This window comes from Eutrema salsugineum, unplaced genomic scaffold (genome assembly GCF_000478725.1).
Source record: "Eutrema salsugineum unplaced genomic scaffold, Eutsalg1_0 scaffold_2, whole genome shotgun sequence".
NCBI lineage: Eukaryota > Viridiplantae > Streptophyta > Magnoliopsida > Brassicales > Brassicaceae > Eutrema > Eutrema salsugineum.
In genome coordinates, this window is record NW_006256829.1 from 7,727,591 (window position 1) to 7,745,302 (window position 17,712).

The following is a 17,712-nucleotide window of genomic DNA, read 5'->3' on the forward strand; positions in this document are numbered from 1 at the left end:
GCCATTATATTATTTTTATTTTAAGTGAGAAAGTTAAAAAAGGAAAAAACGTAAACGACAGCGTTTTTAAGATATCCGACGGGTGTCGATCCGGGTAACCCGATTACCGAGTTAAACTCGTTTCACAATAGAATAGACCACAAAATCTGCCATTAACTCAGAAGTTCAGTCACGATTGAGAGCTCATCTTTTTCGTTTCTCTCTCTCCGTCTCTCTTTTGGTTAATTAAGATTTCAGATTTATCGGTGGGGAGCTTTTTTATTTATTGGATTCATGGTCCTGATTCCTTCTGCTTGAGCTTCGATTTGCGGGAGTTTCGTAGATCTTAGATGTTGATGTGATTCTGCGTTACATGGTTCGATTTTCTGGCAAAGGAGTGAGATTTTCGGAATCATAGAGATTGCTTGCAAAAGGGATTGAGGCAATTTTAGATCTGGGGATTGATGGAAGGAAAGGTGGCTAGACCTAGAGGTAGGCCAAGGAAACGCCCAAGGCCAGAGGATCAGAATGGGGTGTCTAACCGAGGGAAGAGGCCGGTTTTGGAGATGAAACCGGCGGTGCCAAAATCCCTACTTGGTCGTTACGTGTTGAAAGATTTTGATGACAGTAAAGTTTCTCTTGGGAAGATAGTTTCGTACAATTCTGGGCTGTACAGAGTTGAATATGAGGACGGTGATTTCGAGGATTTGAAAAGTTGTGATCTTCGCCAGTTAATTATTGGGGACAGTTACTTTGATGATGAGTTGCGTGCTAGAAGAAATAAACTAGACGACATTGTACTGAAGAAGGACAAAAAGAAGAAAAGAGATAACCTGGAGAAGAAAGGGGTTGAGCCGCAAAATCAAGTGAATGGAGTTGAGGTGCCCACATGTAGTAGCCCAGGTTCTGTGGCAGAGGTTGAAGGTGGTTATTCGTCTTGTGGTTTACCTGAGTGTGAAGATAGCAGAGATCCAGATATCGAAAGTATGTCTCCTCCTGTTCCAGTTCCACCACCAGTGGATTTGCCTTCTTCATCAGGAACAATTGGTATCCCTGAGGAGGCTGTGGTGAATCTATTATCTGTATACGGGTTCTTAAGATCATTCAGTGTTCAGTTATATATCTACCCATTTGGACTGGATGATTTTGTCGGAGCGTTGAATTTCTTAGGACCAAATTCTTTGCTGGATGCCATTCATGTTGCCTTGATGCGGGCACTGAAGGGTCATCTTGAGAGACTCTCCTCTGAAGAGTCTGAAGTGGCTTCAAACTGCTTGAGGTAAGCTCATACGACTTTTGTTGTTTATTGTTTTCAACATTTGTCTTTGTTAACTTGTTTTTTTAGTTTTGTAACTTTCTGAATTGCTTTTCAGAGGTCTTTTAAAACTATCCCATATCTTTAATTATTCCAGTGCATTAATCATTTTGTGAAACAGAAGAATTAGTTTGTTGGGTATCTGACCTTCAAGGAAGCGTTTTTACTGACAGTAGTTTTCAAGCTCATGAATTGTTTTTTCTCTTTTTTTGTGTGTGTGTGCATGCATGCAAAAATAACTCTTATCACAACTGGGAGAAAAAGGCCTATGGCTGTAGAAGGACTCCATAATAAGCATCTTATGCATTGTTTAGGTGGAGCTTGTTTTAGGATCTCCCATATCTTAGTGGATAACAATTCGAAGATTTTGTTGCATTGCCATCTGCAGGTGCATTGATTGGAGCTTGCTCGATGCGCTAACTTGGCCTGTTTATTTGGTTCAGTACTTTTCTGCCATGGGACATGCAAGTGGGCCTCAATGGAGAGTTTTTTATGAAATTGTTGTGGAGAAAGAATATTATTCCTTACCAGTATTGATGAAGTTGAAGATCCTGCAAATTTTGTGTGATGACGTCTTTGATATAGCTGATCTAAGAGCTGAAATCGATACTCGAGAAGAATCTGAAGTTGGATATGATCATGATGGAGTTACTGCTGATCTTCCTGAAAATGGACCTAGAAGGGTCCACCCCAGATTTGCTAAAACCTCAGTTTGCAAGGAGAAAGAGCTTAGTGAATTTGTTGCGGTTAACCATGGGATAAGCTCAATGAAAGAGTCTAAAACTTTGAGTTCAAGATGTACTGATGGTGGTCCTAATGGAGTTAGCTCAGATCTGGACGGAAACAGTGATGAATGTAGGCTCTGCGGCATGGATGGAACGTTGATCTGCTGTGATGGATGCCCTTTAGCATATCACTCAAGATGCATTGGTGTGGTCAAAATGTATATACCAGACGGGCCGTGGTATTGTCCAGAATGCACTATCAACAAAATTGGGCCAACGATTGCTCATAAAACGTCACTCAGGGGTGCAGTGTATTTTGGAGTGGATCCACATGGGCGACTGTTCTTGGGTACATGCAACCACTTACTGGTGTATGTTTCGTTGCCTTATTCAAATACTTTTTCGTTCAAAATCTATGGAAATAGAGCTGATATTTTGATTCTATATCTCCATTCATATAGATTCGCGTGGAAAGTTGTTTATGTAGATTATTCAGTTAGCAACTATTCACCCAACAGCTTGTCTAGATTTTGATTAAAGTTGGAAAACCCGTATTGCTTGAGTTATTTTGTTTTGGACGCTGATGAATATTTCCCTTATATCGCAGGCTTAAAAATTCTGTCCATGCGGATGCAGATTTCAAATACTACAATGTCACTGACATTCCAAAAGTTGTACTGGTGCTTTTGTCAGCAACGAAACATAGAGTGGAATATCTGTATATATGCAAAGCGATCTCACAATACTGGGAGCTGCCTGGAGGTGTGAACTCTTATCTGAGAGCAGTGGAGACTGATTTAGCTCACACGCCAAAGGAAGGGGGCGAGGAAGTGTCAGACATGATTGAGCCCGATAGTACAAGTAGTTCCAGTAGAAATAATATTCAAAATGCATTAGGCCTCTCCGCATCTGCTTCAGTCAATGCTGGCAGTCCTGTTTTAGGAAGATCAATTGGAACACAGGATAAGAATTTGGTTGCTGGCATAACACTCAAGGGTTTATCATTTAAACCTCTTGCATACATTAACCATTATACAAATGGAGAATTGGCTTCATTAGCTGGTGCTACTTTGGCTGTCCTATTGTCAGAGGAAACCCATGAACCTGATCAACACAAGTTTAGTAATGCCAAGAAAGCTGCCTCAAGTAACATCCTGCTACAGGTGAAAGCATTTTCGTTAGTAGCCTCAAGTTTCTTCTGGCCAAGTCCTGATAAGAAGGAAATTACCAGGGAAAGGTGTGGTTGGTGTCATTCTTGCAAACTCACATCAGCAAGTAGGAGAGGATGCATGTTAAATGCAGCTGTAACTGGGGCCACTAAAAGTGCTGTGAAAATCATCAGTGGCCTTTTCCCTCTGAAGAACGGGGACGGAGTACTTTCTAGTATTGCAGCATATATCTTATATGTCGAAGAAAGCTTACGTGGTCTCATAGCGGGGCCATTTCTCAGTGAGAGCCTTAGAAAACAGTGGCGTAAGAAGTTAGAGGAGGCCTCAACATGCAAAGCGATGATAGCCCTCCTGCTTGAAGTAAGTAATTCTTTTTTCTTTCTAAAACGTTTTTGTTCTTATTCACTTTCTTTTGCTATTAAAAAAACACTTGTACTTTTTTTTTTTTGTCATTTGAGCTGTTCAGATTTGATAGTGTCAATAATATATTGATATGTTAGCAGTCTTTGTTTGTCATTATATTTATCATTTTTTTCATTGGCATGATATGGTTCATTATGCTTGTTTGCAGCTTGAGGAAAATATTTGCAGTATTGCTCTGTCAAACGATTGGCTTAAATTAATGGATGATTGGTTGATAGAACATTCTATGTTTCAAAGCGCTCGAGTTACTGTTGGGGCCACACAGAAACGTGGACCTGGTAAGAGGAGGCATAGGAACCAGGCTGAAGTTACAGCCGAAGGTCCTGATGATGATAGCTTTACTTGGTGGCGAGGTGGGAAGTTATCAAAAGTGGTACTCTTGAAGGCAGTCTTGTCGAAGCCAAATATAAGGAAAGCAGCTTGGCAAGGTAACCTTGTTTGGTTATGTTTGTATTTGTGGTTTTAACATTTCTCACGTAAATTGTTGTAGTTTTGCCTTTTTTCTAATACTTCTACCAGAGGTATCCTATTTAATTTTACTCCCAGGATGATGGTAGTTTCTTTTTTTTTTTTGGCTTCTCAGGATAATGCTAATTAGTTTGTTTTTTATTAGGTGGTCTGAAAAAGTTTCCTGAATTTAGTTATGGTGATGGCGCTTACATTCCTAAAAGAAACAGGCGGTCTATTTGGAAAGCTGCAGTTGAAAGTAGCAAAAACATTTCTCAGCTTGCTCTTCAGGTTTGTCTTCTATCATCAATGGGTTTTCAAATGATTGTGTTTTCTTATATTTGTTTACTGTTCCCCTGAAATTCAACATAATCTGGGCCAGGTTAGATACCTGGATATGAATATAAGATGGAGTGAACTTGTACGCCCAGAGCAAAACGTGCAAGATGTTAAAGGTCCAGAGACAGAGGCCACTGTATTTAGGAATGCTCGTATTTGTGACAAGAAGATTATAGATAACAAGGTTAGATATGGAGTTGCCTTTGGAAATCAGAAGCATCTTCCATCTCGTGTCATGAAGAATGTCGTCGAAGTTGAGAAAACTGAAGATGGAAACGAAAAGTACTGGTTTCATGAAGCACGCGTTCCCTTATATTTGACCAAAGAATATGAAGAAAGTTTGCATAGAGTCCATGTGCCTATTATCAAGAAGCCATCAAAAAGAATATCAAAACTTCAGAAAAAGCAACTGAAAGCTTCTCGAGCAAACATATTTTCTTATCTAGCCTCTAGGAGGGACAACACGGAGAAGTGTTCTTGTGCGTCATGCCATCTTGATGTTTTATTGAGGTACTTTGTTTAGCTTTCTTCACCTTTCAAGATGCTTCTAAAAAAAATTTGCGTACCATTAACTTTTCTTCCCGTTTCTTTACATGTCTATAGGGATGCAACAACATGCAGTGCTTGCCAAGGTACAATACGCCTCCTTGCTGTTTTAATTTTTCAGTAGATTGCAAGTTATTAGCATGTTAGTATTGCTTTTGCCTTTTTCTTTGTTTTTGACTTGCTACAATTATATTATCTGTTTCTTTAGACCAAGAAAAATAGGATTGTACAGCATATACCTTAAAGAGAGTTTGTTGTTTTGTTTCCTCATTTGTAATTGTATTTCTTGATGCATGAAATCTCTTGCATTTCGAGTTTTTTTTTTGTTGTTATCGTACCTTTAAGCGTGGAATCTTCTTTTCGCCTCTCAGGTTTCTGTCACAGGGAATGCACTATGAGTACACAACACACAGCTGGGACGGCTGAAATTCTAGTAACCTGCAAACGGTGCTACCTTGCAAGAGCTCGTTCACTAATCAATGTCAATCAGAGACATCCAACAACACCCACTGTCCTGATCAACGGACAACATCCAAACCCAGTCACTCCACTCATTAAGACACAGATAAAGCCTCTTAACCAACAGTTATCATCTTCCAACATACGCGACAACGCATCAGGAGTTAAACAAATCACTCCTGATTCTAATGTGGCACCCAAGAGTAAACAAAAGACATTGTCTTGGGGAGTCATATGGAGGAAAAAGAACTTGGAAGACACAAGTGCTAGCTTCAGACATCAAAATGTTTTGTTGGCTGGACAATCTGATCAGCCGAATCTGGAACCAGTTTGTTGGCTCTGCAAACTGCCGTATAATCCTCGTCTAACATATATTCACTGTACAAGTTGTGACAGTAAGAATAACTCGGAATTCTATACTGAAGCATATCTTTCCTCAATTCTGCCATTCATTTCTTATAAATCTAATCCTAGCATCTGTTTGCAGAGTGGTACCACATTGAAGCGATCAAGCTCGAGGAGTCGAAAATTCCTGAAGTTGCTGGGTTCAAGTGTTGCAAATGCCGTCGTATACGATCACCAGATTGCCCTTACATGGATCCCAAACTCAGGGAACAGAAACAGATGAAAAATGTATTCTCCAAGCGCCAGAAACATGGGCAAGGAAATACCGGATTGGATTCTGATTCTGAAAGAATGTCTGAACCAAAAGACTCGATACCCTCTACTCCGTCGTATCCCCTCGAAGATGCGTTTGTTCCAGATGATGATCCTCTCTTGGTGTCAGTTTCAAAAGTCGAACAAATGGCATCTAACAATTTGGATGTCGGATGGAACGGTGATGGTTCTGTGCCGGTACCCCAGAAGCTACCAGTTAGGAGACGAGTGAAGCGTGAAGACACAGAAGGGGACAATAATCTTTCTTATACCGAGTTTTCAACGCATCTGGAGTCGCAGCCTTTTGTGAAACCAGAAATGGAGCCAACATTGCCTGTCATGGAATGGAATGCACCTAACAGCAACGACAACAACAACAACATGATTGAAGGCGAGCTAATGTTTGACTACGAAGACATGGAATTCGAACCCCAAACCTATTTCTCGCTGAACGAGTTGCTTACAACAGATGATAGTGGCCAGTGCAATGGATTTGGTAATGACAAGGATGCTTCAGGAAACACAGACAACCCAAACCCAAACCCTCAGGCTGAGACAATGGAACAGTGCAGAGCGTTTCTCTATGACAATACAACTCCATGTCAGATATGTATGCATGTGGAGCCAGGGCCTGATCTCACATGCCAGACTTGTAATATGACAATACATTCCCACTGTTCTCCATGGGAGGAGGAATCTACTTGCACCGGAGGTAGCTGGAGATGTGGTCGTTGCCGTGAGTGGATGTAGCTTAAGTTACCACTTGAAATTCTTTTTGTTTTTTTCTTCAATTCTGGCTTCAGGCTAGGCCCCATCTGCTGCTGCTTTTAGGGGTTTGATGGATACAAAGAATATGTGCTGTCAAACAAAAGAAGTAAATTAAATTCATATGAAATTAAGTAGAAGTTTTCCTTGCAATGGCAGAAGTATCAAGCTCAGTATTTTTGTTCTTATTTACTTGTCTCTCCCTCTTGTGCTGCAAAGGAACATCTTTTTTGCTTGGGATGGAGACGATATCGTAACACTGCTTAATACTTCCAAACATACTAGGTTACGGGTTATTCATTTTTTTCCTTTTAATTTTGTATAATGATACAAACCACACAAACCAAAGACCAATTAATGTACGACCGATCATTTTGGTCAAAGCTATTATCTAATAACAAAAGTGGTGTTTTATTTATAATCGTAGAGCATACAAACCCACCAAAATATCTTTGCATTCTTCCACATAAGTCGACCAAATTTTTGTTTGTTTATCCCAAGACCATAATTATAGGACTAAGAGTGAGCTAATTTTTCAAATTTCATTAACGTATTCTTGTACTTTAACATCAACCTACGGAATGTTTGTAAACAAATTTTTTAATTCCAAATTTACAATTTAGTTAGTCCTATTTTTTACACTAAAATTTTCAAGGATCTCAATAAAATATTTTACAGACATTGCCTTGGAACTTCGATTTTGAAGATCTTGCTTATAAAGATGGAAATCACGGTCAAACTCATCACTTAACGACACCGTCAAAACCGTCATAATTACCGGTTAATTTTGTAGCGAATCAGCAAACCTGAAGTTGAAAATTGCTAAGGACGAATGTGTCCAGACAAATGAAGCGGCTATATCTCATCTTGACGCCGTACATTTACAGGCGTTTTTTTGCAGAATTCATCACATTTTGAAATCAAACATAATTTCCAAATCCTCCTGAAAACGTTCTCCACATTTGCAAGTATTCCATGACTTAAAGTAAGCCAGCAAGCATAGCCCCTGGATCATCAGCTAAAGCCGCTTGGCTAGGCGGTTGAGCTACAGGTGCTGCTACTGGTGCTGGAACTAGAGCTCGAGATCCCATTGGAATGGTAATTAGGTGTTCCTTGATGAATTCTTTCAACCTGTAAGAGAAAAGAGCTCAACAAATGCAGAGAGAGGAAAAAACAAAAAAAAGCTGCGTTTGAAAGTTGAGTTCATGCTAAGAGGCAGAGATATCATACTCAAATGTAAGGGTAGGATCTCCCGAGCCTACTGTCATTCGCAGTTGGGTTCTATCTGCTGGATCTGTTTCAATTCTTGCCTGAAAATCATACAACACGGACCAATGTCACACGACAGAGTTTTGACAGTGCAGCATTACTTCTATGCGATAAGTATAAGAAATTTAAGGAAATTATAAAGTGGCAAAGTGCCAAAACCACTAAGAGAAACTTGGTTGAGATCTCACCAAACAGAGCATGGCTCCTGTAATTTCAGAGTAGAAGGTTGTGCTTGCCACTAGATTATTAGGGTTTGGATCCTACAACAGAAAACCATAGAAGTTGAGTTAAAAGTATACATGTAGAATGAGGAACTGAGATAAAAAAAAAAAAAAAAATACTTACAAGCCCAGGGCATATCATCACCCGGAAACTGTTGAACAGATTCGCCATTTCCGGAAGAGCTAGAGGTCTTACACCTCTTACCTGCAAGAAATTGGAGATTCAGATTGTGATGACCAGCGAAACACACATTAAAGTTATGCCGGATTAACAAGCATATGTAGGAACTTTGGAAGTTATCTATGACCGTTTTGAGTAACTTTAACAATAATCAGTCGATAACTATAAGTGTTCTGATTAAGCTAGAACAATGATCAGTCGATACAATGATTTTATGGAGAAAGCTGAATTCACTATTTTCTTTGAAAGGAAAGTTTTCAGGAGCATTTGAATTCTTCCATGCATTAACTCATATACTTTTATTTGATATTTGGCCAGAGAAGCTGTGGAAATACATACAACTTCCTGAAGTTTCAAGGGTGGCCCTGAAAGTGCTCTCCATTGCGGGAAGAACTCTTCAGATGTCAATTGAAGAGGTTGAAGAAACTTATTCAAGACTGCGGGGATGCGTAATTTGGCACTGACCTATAAAAGATCCAGCACGTCAGGTTGAGTCACATGTACTAAAGAAACCATACACTCAAACAAGCTAGGATCGGTTGCAGTAAGTACCATGTTTGTACCAAACTTGTAGGAGAAATCCAAAACAGCAACATCCCTACTAGGGCGGATGTTCATCACTTCAAGTGGAGATTGTACCTATAACAATGACAGAGATTGGAATACTAAATAAAAAAATAATGATGCGGAAAAGAGGAGAAATCGACAGATTGAGTAGTAAGATTGAAAAGATAAAGAGACAAAAGTACCTGTGCTCGAGGAGGAATCGTATCAGGTACTGGAGACAGTTCCAGTTTTAAATGGGCAGGGGGAAGTATTATAGCTTGGACTGATGTAAGAGGGGAAGTACTTTTGTTTCCCAAGAAGAGGACAAGTCTCCCATGGTGTCCTCTCCATTCAGCTTTGATGCCGATCTGAGGAATACCAATAATTAACAGAATGAGGATCACAAGGACTAGAAAATTTTGATCTTTGCAATCATTATTCTGGTATTGTGGGGATTATTAGCCACACCGGCCAGATAAACTCAAGAAGTAGGAGGGTTGCCTGCAATCTGCGTACCAGAATAGGTAAAAGTAGAGAGAAAAAACTAAATAGGAAAAAAATCAAACCTGGATGTAAGGATCCTCGTATAAGACACCACTGTCTTTCAAACATAAAGCATGAAATCTCTCTGCAATATTTCCAATCACCTGTTAAAGAAAACAAAACTGAATAAGAAAACAATTCAAGCATGCAAATAGTATCATGGAGTACAAAAATGGTTAGGTTTCTTTTATTGATACAATGACAGGACAAGTCCATCAAGTTTCGCAAATGTAAAATTATACTGTGGAACAAAATGTAGAAACTCCTCAGAGAGTTGAATACCGGAATAGAACATCTCAGGAACCGGATTCCATTTAAGGTAATCTCTATACCTTTTCCAAGTGATAGATACAAAAATAAGAAACAGAAATAAAAACGACCAATAATTTATAAAAAACCTAGGGAAAGAATAAGCTAGAAATTTTAAAAGTTTATTTGCATCCATGTTAAAACCTACCACGCCAAAGAATGCAAAGTAAGAAGAAAACACAATACCTCCACTGTATTTGTTTGCTCTCCAACAGGTACAATGGCTGAACCATCAACGTCATCTGGAACTCCTTCTGCCCCAATGGGACTATGTTGATCAGTTGAGACACCTCCAGGTGGAGCCTCTATAGCAAGAGGACCGAGCAGGTCGCTTAGGAGATCGGGCGATGGATTATGTGGATCTACATTACTTAAAGTTCCATTGGGCTGAGAGATAGATCGGGCCACTGACTGAGGGTCCTGCTAGAACAGAATGCCAGATATAATAAGATAAAAGAATGTGCTATATCAAGGTAAGGCACACGAAATATGTCTCGGCAAATGGGTCTGACAAAGAGAAGTGCTCACCATGCTTCCACTTACGCTTGGAACCTTCAAAGGAGGGGGTGCCCCACTAACAAGCTGTGGGTCAGCCAAAACCAAAGCATTTGAAGGCTGTTGTTGTGCTCTAAGTTTGATGGCACTCTGGTCTGCGGTATCTTCAACATCTTCTGCCTTCTTTATCAATGAAGACTATAGAGCAGACAAAAATAATAATTCAGCATCAAATCCTCCAGCATTCAAATTTCCCATTAAAGTAACTTTTATGGAACCATAAAATAATTTACAAACCTGGCGCTCTGGGAATTTTGGCATCTCAGCCAATACATCCATAAAGGCAGCCCCTTTTTTACTCAATTCAAAATATTCAACTGCCCTCTGTTGTATCTCTACATCGATACAACTCTCATACCTGCCAAAACAAAACGCTTTTATAAAACTTGATTTGATAACCAAAAAAGAACATAACATAAAATGACAAGCAAAAAATTTGAGAATGATAACAAGATTAGCAAGTCTCACTTCTTGAATACAGCCCAAACTTTTTTTTGCAGTTCGGGATCCGGGGGTTGAGTGTGCATAAGAAGCTTTGCATAAGTGGAAAGAAGAATAGGAATGGAGGGAGTCCTGAGAAAAAAAAGGGGTGTATCTAAGAGATACCCAAAGACAAGAACAGCATTATGCAGGATTTGTTTTGTCCTTACGATATTGTCGGAAGCTTCTCATGTAAGATGCTAAAGAGTTCGCTTGGACTGCATCCAGGTTGTCTAGCTAGAAGGTGGCCGTACTCCCCCAGTATATAAGCACTAACCTGAAATTTAGAAAGGAATATAATTTACTGTTGATGATAATTTATTTCTGTAACTTTGTACTATGCAAACAATTTCTATACAGATAGGATTGTGTCAGAAAGGTAGGAAGGTAGTAACTCCACTTTCCCAGTTTAGGATTAATTGTATAACTTATCCGCTTTATTCAATATAGATAATTTTATGAGAAGCGAGGATGTACAACCTTCACCATTGTTTCATGTATTGCGATCTTGTCCAAATATTCTCTTGCTTTTGATGCAGCGTAAGGCTGTCATATTAAAGAAACTTGTAAGAAACTTCAGAATGTCCTTAAATAGAATATACATACAACAGATTTATTCTAACAAATCTAAATACCTGAAGGTCTTCATTATTTGTTACGAATTGAACCACACGAAACCAAATGTCATCGCTAACAAAATCCCCCGCCTTATCGATCAACTGAAGGATCACATCTACATACCTGAGAAACATGAAAATTTTAGAGTAGTGTAAGATTGACCAATTGCTTGTGTACGGATCTAAATGTCAAACCAATTTGCAAGCGCATGTCATCGTAATCATAATTGTGTGCATTGAAAAAGTGTAGATATCTTTTCTTGTAGTAGAAGTTATCCTTACCATGATAAATCAGGAGCAAACTTCTCAGCAAGAATGGCAGCTTTAAGTGATAATTCCTCACGCATGGAAAACTCTGCTGTGCTAAGATACTGCAATGTTAATCGATTCAAAGTAAGCTTAAACACTACACAGCTAAATCCTTCCGTTCTATTAAACATCAGAAACTAAAAGGAAAATTATAAACACGAAAATATCAATATGAAGAAAGGCCAACAAGACTAACCTGCAACAACTCTTCGACTATATCCTTTGCATTTGACACATCGCACATCCCATAAAGCAAATCAAGAGCACGTCTACGAATACTGCAGGAAGTTCAAACACTAAGTGAATCTGGTACCATTACCAAAACCAAGAAAATAGATATAAATCAAACTATAAGTTCCGGAAACGGCACCCTCCATTTGCAAAGGAAAACGGATTAAACCTATTACACTCTGGTACTCATCCTATCCAGTCATCTTTATATGACGAACGTCATAGAAATAGTACAGACCCACCAGCCCAGAATTGCTATCACAGGTAAACATACCAATAACTGTTTCCCACAAGAGAACAAATCAACAAAACATGTTCCGCTAAAAATACATTACAGAGAAACAGATTTCCATTAAACTTAGAGTTTGATTTATGCAGATCCGAATCGAGTATCTTAATGCTGACTGAGATGCTTTGAAACTGACAACTACTTTAGAAAAATTAAAGTATATTGACCCATAAAAACTATGACCGGTTTCATGATTGAAAAATAGCTATACTGGTTCCGAAATTATAGCATTAAAAAGACAGTGATCCGGGTTCATAAGCCATACAAGCTGATACTGAGATGGTCAAATATAAACCAACCTGATGTCAGGGTCTTTCAAGGAGGTGATTATCTGAGACTGATGCTTCTTTATAATGTCTTGGACATCGGTGACCATCAGCATTCGTGTCATATTCTCCTGCAAAATGTCAAGAAATGCATCGTGAGAGACTAATTAATGAGTAACCGACAAGCGAATCACATTATGCACCACCAAACGCTAAACAAACTACTGTTCTAGCTAAGCTTCAAAACAGGAAGTGGGTATTCGACATCTCACCAAGCCTAGATATCTGATGTTGGGCTCACGGACGGATATAAACTTTCCAAGAAGAGCAACACACTGTGACATCATTTCCTTCTCAGCATCAAGATGCATTACCTATACAGAAACAAATCAAATAGTTAGGTAGTATCTGACTAAGCCAGAGAATTGTTGAGCACATTCAAATCAACTATCCATGGTAAGCCTCTAAGAATTAGCGTCAAAACCTTCAAGCGGAATATGATATTATTTTTTTCCAAACTACAATGGAACATACAACGAATAGCATGCTAGTAACTGCACGCAATTCAAACACAAGAATTTTCTCAACCAAACCGAAAAAAAAAAATTTTTAAAACGTCCATGCACACGTCATTATTCTGTTTTGAGTAACAGTGTTTTTTCATGGTAGTTTGGGGACGCGCGAAGGGGATGGGGGAGAAGGAGAGATGCATCAGTAAATTTCATGGCATCAACTTGTTCCCAGCTGTCTGACGAACTTACCAGGGATAGAGCTTCAAATAGCACAGCGTGAGACGCATTGTTCTTATTCACATTTTTCACCACATCTGTCCCCATTAATATCCGCTGCAGGACCTGAAATTTCCATGAAATGCCATGAGAGAGAATTCGAAGACATATATTAGAGATTTACTTGAGAAAAACTGAACCTCGAAGAGAGCTTTTCTGGTACTGGGATCTTCAATGGTTGGAAAATACTGAAGAGCCCTCATCGCCTTAACCTGTGTTAACCACAGAAATATAAGTATCCAAGATACCTTAACTGAGCTGTAAAAAATACACCAAAACTTAGAAGCTTCCATATCATGAACTAATTTCACATGCAATTTTAAGAATCGACGGGATTATGTGATCAATAAAAAGTTCAAGCTATGTTGAGTTCAAGCTACAGATGTTAGATAAGAGTGAATACGATGAGTAAAGCCAAACCTGGAGCCAAGGGGATGGGATGCCATAGTATGTGTACTCCTGAGGCACGTCCTGGTTCCTAGCAAGGCGTTCCAATATTTTGACACATTTAGGTAGACAACTTGAATACGCCTCATGATTATTTGATACCAGAGCTACAAGAAGACTTGTAGAAGATGTCAAGACACCCAAATCCCGTTCATCCAAAAGTTGTGCCATACGATCCGCCCTGGAAGCATACAAAAATCAGAACTTATGAAAGATGCACGTCAAATCAAAAAACCAGTTAACCAGAGTGTTAATACAAACCAGCCATCAACGTTGACAGCATCAGGATTTTTTCTGAATAAGCGCAGTAGGCACAGTGCTGCTTTTTTCCTTACGAGCGGTCTGCAACTGCTAGAAATCTACAGCAAACAAGTCCTAGAGCATTAATATGTTTCCTTTAATGGATAAATACCCATAACCTGTCGTCTTGGGGGTCACTTACAAGTAGCTTTTGAACATCAGGTGCCAATGATTCAGCAAAATCTCTACCACCAATATTTCCAACCTACAGGACAAAGCAAACCTGGCACGGTTAGAGCAAGAAAAAAAAAAGAAGAAGGAAACACCGGTTTTCATGAAGTAAAAGTCTTTGAATCATCAATTAGTAGAGCAAAAAGACATAAGGCCGCCAAAGACTTTCATTGAATCAGTCACCTAACTGCTTCCCAAAATCTGAAAGAATTCACTATGCTCTAAGATATCAACACAACTATAGACAATAGAGCACATACCAAAGTCAACGCCAAGCACTGGAAAGTCTCATTTCGACCAATTATATCGTTCCGCACCGTATTAATTGCCAACCTCAAAAAATCATGGTTCTCATTGAGCAAGCAGGATGTAACAATGTAGCCAACCTGAAAAGTTTGATACATGCAACTTAGGTAAGGAAGATACAAAAAATATAAAATTGCTAATGCAAACCCTTGGGAGATAATGCATGGTATCATTTGTATCTCTTGGTTAAGAGTTCCTAAGATGTTATTAATAAATACCAGTGTTCAAGAAAGCAGTAGCGATCCTCTGCCTACCGCGGGCCTAGGCGATTTTAGGTGGTTTAAACGTTTATAGTTTATATTGATATATTAAAGGAAGCCTAGCGTGTAGGGACACCTAACGCCTAGACTACCACCTAGCCAGCTTTCTTTAACACTGCTAAATACCTAGTTAATGTCCCACTACATTACAAGGTCCTATCAAACTGAATAAAGTTCCAAGCGCATGAAATAGTATCAAGATCTCGCTTTCCATGATCTTCACTTTACTTTGTTCCAACAAATACCCCCACCTATTTCTCTTATCCTAGCTTTAGAAAGCAATACTTAATTGCTTGAGCAAACAAAACTTTGGCTTACCTGCTTTTCTGGATACTTTGGAGCAGATATAAGAGAAACCGCCTCCATATGGCCAAAATCCACATCGTAACCTAGCATATGTATATAAAGCATTTTCCAGACATATTTCTTCTTTTTATATGGTGTCAAAACCTGTCAAACATAAAAAAAATATGGAAAAACTAATCAAAGAATGCATGATCAATTCAATTCTAACATGTGATCAATTCAATTCTAACATGAAGCTCGGAAAATATTAACTTCTGTAATGGTCCAGCTGGTCACAGATGGACACTACGGGCCGGCTACAGCTCTGCTACTTACAGTATGGAATCAAAATTTCACCCAAAACAGCTTAATCTACTTCGTGACGAGCTATTCGAATCTGCCTGTGACCTTGATTTATTTCCTTAGGACTATTATTACATAACCTAATTTTGCCCGGCTTTTCTTTCCTTCTTAATATCTTCAGACATTCACTGTTCTTATATATATCTTGATTGAGTGATTGACCATAACGAAAAATTATTTCCAGTCTCCCATCTATCGACTTGAAATACCCTTATGACCGTCCAAGTAGAAAGCAGGAGTGATGATTAAAAGGGTACGATAATGGCATAATATCCAGGCATATGAGCTAGCTGTAGAACGTAAACATTATACAGCCTATCAAGCTGCACAATTTGTGATAAAAACGACTGTACCCACTAATACTATCCGGTGAAATAAGAAACTTCCCAAAACTATCCACTCGGAAACTCTGATTTAGCCCGATAAGAGCTTCACCCACGACATCACTGTTTCAACTACAATCTTCTATACCTCCGTTATCAACCTATTAGCTCTAGCATTGGACTGCACAACTTTCATTGCAACTGAGTTTAATGTTAAACAATCTCGTAGGAATAGGTAGCTCTGCAAAGGAGAAATCTCCGATTTCTCTAATCAATACAGAAACCTCAGGGGATACTTCGACACTGAATTACGACTCCAATGAGGATAAAGATAGAAAAACAAAGATGGAGATAATGCGATGTCCACAGAGAGAGAGAAAGAGAGGGAGAGGAAGCTAACCTTCTCATTTTTGAAGCATGTACGGATGTTTCCGAGCTCCTTATCAACTCGGAGTCGCTCAGCCTCCTTGTTCTGGCAATTACGTATGTCGCTGATGAATACAGAAAGACCTCTCATTCCGGTCATGGTGGAACCGATTCCTCAGATCCACCGTCCGCCACCGCCTCACACGGGCAGATCCAACTCGCGAAACCGGATCTAACTACCACGGTAACCGCAGACTAGAGCTGAAGCATAAAGAATTCGCGGGAGCAGAGATCGAAACCCTAATCTAGAAACGGACGGAAAATGGCAACTCCAAATCGAAGAAAATTCAAAAGGAGAGGATCTGCAGAAGAGAGAGAAGCGCCTGCGGGGAGCGACGGGTGACGACTTTTATTTTCTTTATTTACAACTATGATCCCTATTTAATGTTGTTTAATTCAGTTTTGTCTGTTCTATTTAGAGGTAGCCAATTGATAGAATTGGGAAAGAATTTTTACGGCAACGGAAGTGGACGAGAAATTCAAAACTAACATAATTCTTTTATACTGTATATGGTTTTTTCTTCTATAAATCATATATATATTGATATTATAACAAGTTAACAAGATAGAGAAACATTCTTAATATAAGTTAACGCAAATATAAAAAACTGAAATAATTTCGATGAAAAAAATAAGAGTATTCATGCTATCATTTCGGAAATCTTATAGATTAACAGATAAAATCTGATATATTTTTTCTTCATATGTTTTTTTATTGACTACTATATTGCTAATAAAACTTCAAAATATACTTGACATTACATTCATTATTAAAATTATATTAGATATTATTGTTGATAAATCTGAAACTTGTTTTTTCGTTGAAAATAAAATATTTGATGATTTTGATAAAAACTTTTTGTGTTCTCTATTAATAAGATTTTCTCATAACCATTTTTTTCAGCAAATATATTGGAAACGTGTTTTACAGGATCTCATATCCTATATATGATTTATATTTAAAATTTAGAACGAAAAAAGAGATGGAATATGATGGGAATAAAACTAGAATTCTAAAAAAAAAATGTAACAATCATAAAAAAATTATAAAATTATTAATATAAAAGGAAGATTAAGTTTTTGTAATATTTTAAATTTCCAACTTTTTATTATTATAAAATATATATTTAGTTATTTATAACTTAATACATAAATTGTTTTGAATGAGATTTTGAAAATTTATGTTCTCGACCAGTCTTATTGTCAAAATAAGATTCATTTTATGCTATACGAAAATGTATTGCTATATAAAATGAAAAAATCAAAACAGAGAATAGAACAAAACAGGGCAGGAATTTTGTCCACCTATAATTTTATTACGCATTTACCAGGACCCAAACAAACTTTTAATTATTAAAAATAAAAATAAAGCATAATGATAGAAAGTACCACAATCCGTCTAG

General features: G+C 38.3%; 2 protein-coding genes across 4 annotated transcripts; one reads left to right on the forward strand and one right to left on the reverse strand.

Annotated features, from left to right (window-relative positions):
• The first annotated feature begins 164 nt into the window (after positions 1 to 164).
• Positions 165 to 6,977, forward strand: LOC18019247 (DDT domain-containing protein PTM). 2 transcript variants are annotated; one of them, XM_006400716.2, is made up of 9 exons: positions 165 to 1,258; positions 1,683 to 2,390; positions 2,627 to 3,548; positions 3,760 to 4,039; positions 4,225 to 4,349; positions 4,441 to 4,907; positions 5,001 to 5,029; positions 5,315 to 5,797; positions 5,890 to 6,977. In XM_006400716.2, the coding sequence occupies exons 1-9, from the start codon at positions 444 to 446 to the stop codon at positions 6,807 to 6,809; spliced, it is 4,749 nt and encodes a 1,582-aa protein (XP_006400779.1). In that variant the 5' UTR covers positions 165 to 443; the 3' UTR covers positions 6,810 to 6,977. The 2 variants fall into 2 exon arrangements, with proteins under 2 accessions (XP_006400779.1, XP_024011451.1); XM_024155683.1 differs by having other exon boundaries at positions 896 to 1,258; positions 1,738 to 2,390.
• A 569-nt stretch (positions 6,978 to 7,546) lies between these two features.
• LOC18019248 (AP-2 complex subunit alpha-2) lies at positions 7,547 to 16,652 on the reverse strand. Of its 2 annotated transcripts, none has more exons than XM_006400717.2 (27): positions 16,284 to 16,652; positions 15,231 to 15,362; positions 14,607 to 14,732; positions 14,318 to 14,380; positions 14,137 to 14,234; positions 13,849 to 14,056; positions 13,569 to 13,640; positions 13,402 to 13,494; positions 12,913 to 13,014; positions 12,674 to 12,771; positions 12,051 to 12,132; positions 11,828 to 11,916; positions 11,564 to 11,669; positions 11,409 to 11,474; positions 11,099 to 11,205; positions 10,917 to 11,021; positions 10,686 to 10,806; positions 10,422 to 10,586; positions 10,080 to 10,313; positions 9,608 to 9,688; positions 9,245 to 9,409; positions 9,048 to 9,134; positions 8,835 to 8,960; positions 8,439 to 8,519; positions 8,282 to 8,353; positions 8,055 to 8,134; positions 7,547 to 7,955 (listed from the first exon to the last, which is right to left on the reverse strand). In XM_006400717.2, the coding sequence occupies exons 1-27, from the start codon at positions 16,407 to 16,409 to the stop codon at positions 7,805 to 7,807; spliced, it is 3,036 nt and encodes a 1,011-aa protein (XP_006400780.1). In that variant the 5' UTR covers positions 16,410 to 16,652; the 3' UTR covers positions 7,547 to 7,804. The 2 variants fall into 2 exon arrangements, with proteins under 2 accessions (XP_006400780.1, XP_006400781.1); XM_006400718.2 differs by having other exon boundaries at positions 10,080 to 10,316.
• Positions 16,653 to 17,712: the final 1,060 nt, after the last annotated feature.